Below are 778 nucleotides of genomic sequence, written 5' to 3' on the forward strand. Positions count from 1 at the left end.
ACAAATTAAATATAAAGATCCAGATGTTTAGATTAAAAAAAATAAATATATTTTTAAATATTCATAATGCTCAAGGACGTTTTTGTCCAACTCTCTACTTTTTATAAATGGAAAGTTTTAGCAATCAAAGGGAGAGAAAAACATGTGTTGGGCTTTGTTTTATTTTGTAGTATAAAAGGACAAAAATACGTAGAGAGTCCCTGAAAAACCCTCTCTGAATCTATCTGAGCCACCACCATGGATAGCCTCCTCAGCATGAAGGACTTTGAATTAGAGCCCAAGAATCCCTCCCCCGAAGCCCTCCGCCGCTGGAGATCCGCCGTCAGCTTAGTCAAGAACCGCCGCCGCCGATTCCGCATGGTCGCCGACCTCGACAAACGCGACCAAGCTCAACAGATTAAGCACGGTATCAAGGTTCCACTCTTCATTCCTTCTACCTTTTTTTTCATTTCATTTTATCATGTGCTTGTTCTGAAAAATTTCTGAGATCTCACAACGCGTTCACGTGGAGAATCAAACTAAAAAGGTACTAATTATGATTATGAAGTTCTAACATAAATAGTAGTCCGCAATTAAAAGTAAGTATAATCCTCTTTTGAGATTCGAACTTTTAGTTATAGAATAATTTCTCGTCTTCTGTATAATTAGGAGAGAAATTAATTAAGCTTATTATCTGCAACTGCAAGTGGATGTAGTTGTTTATGAAATGGAATCGGAAAATGACGTATAACTAACTGGTTTGCCTCTCGGACTCCAAGGTGCAGAGAGCCAGAGACAT

At 38.0% G+C, this 778-nt stretch overlaps 1 protein-coding gene across 1 annotated transcript in view; it reads left to right on the forward strand.

The window, feature by feature from the left end:
* The window catches only part of LOC107645505 (calcium-transporting ATPase 4, plasma membrane-type), a 9341-nt gene continuing 8677 nt past the window's right edge, over positions 115-778 (forward strand). The window contains exon 1 of the mRNA XM_016349549.2: positions 115-414. Coding sequence (XP_016205035.1) covers positions 238-414 — 177 coding nt within the window. The 5' untranslated portion in view covers positions 115-237. The remainder of the gene's footprint in view (positions 415-778) is intronic.

Source organism: Arachis ipaensis, chromosome B06 (genome assembly GCF_000816755.2).
Source record: "Arachis ipaensis cultivar K30076 chromosome B06, Araip1.1, whole genome shotgun sequence".
Taxonomy (NCBI): Eukaryota; Viridiplantae; Streptophyta; class Magnoliopsida; order Fabales; family Fabaceae; genus Arachis; species Arachis ipaensis.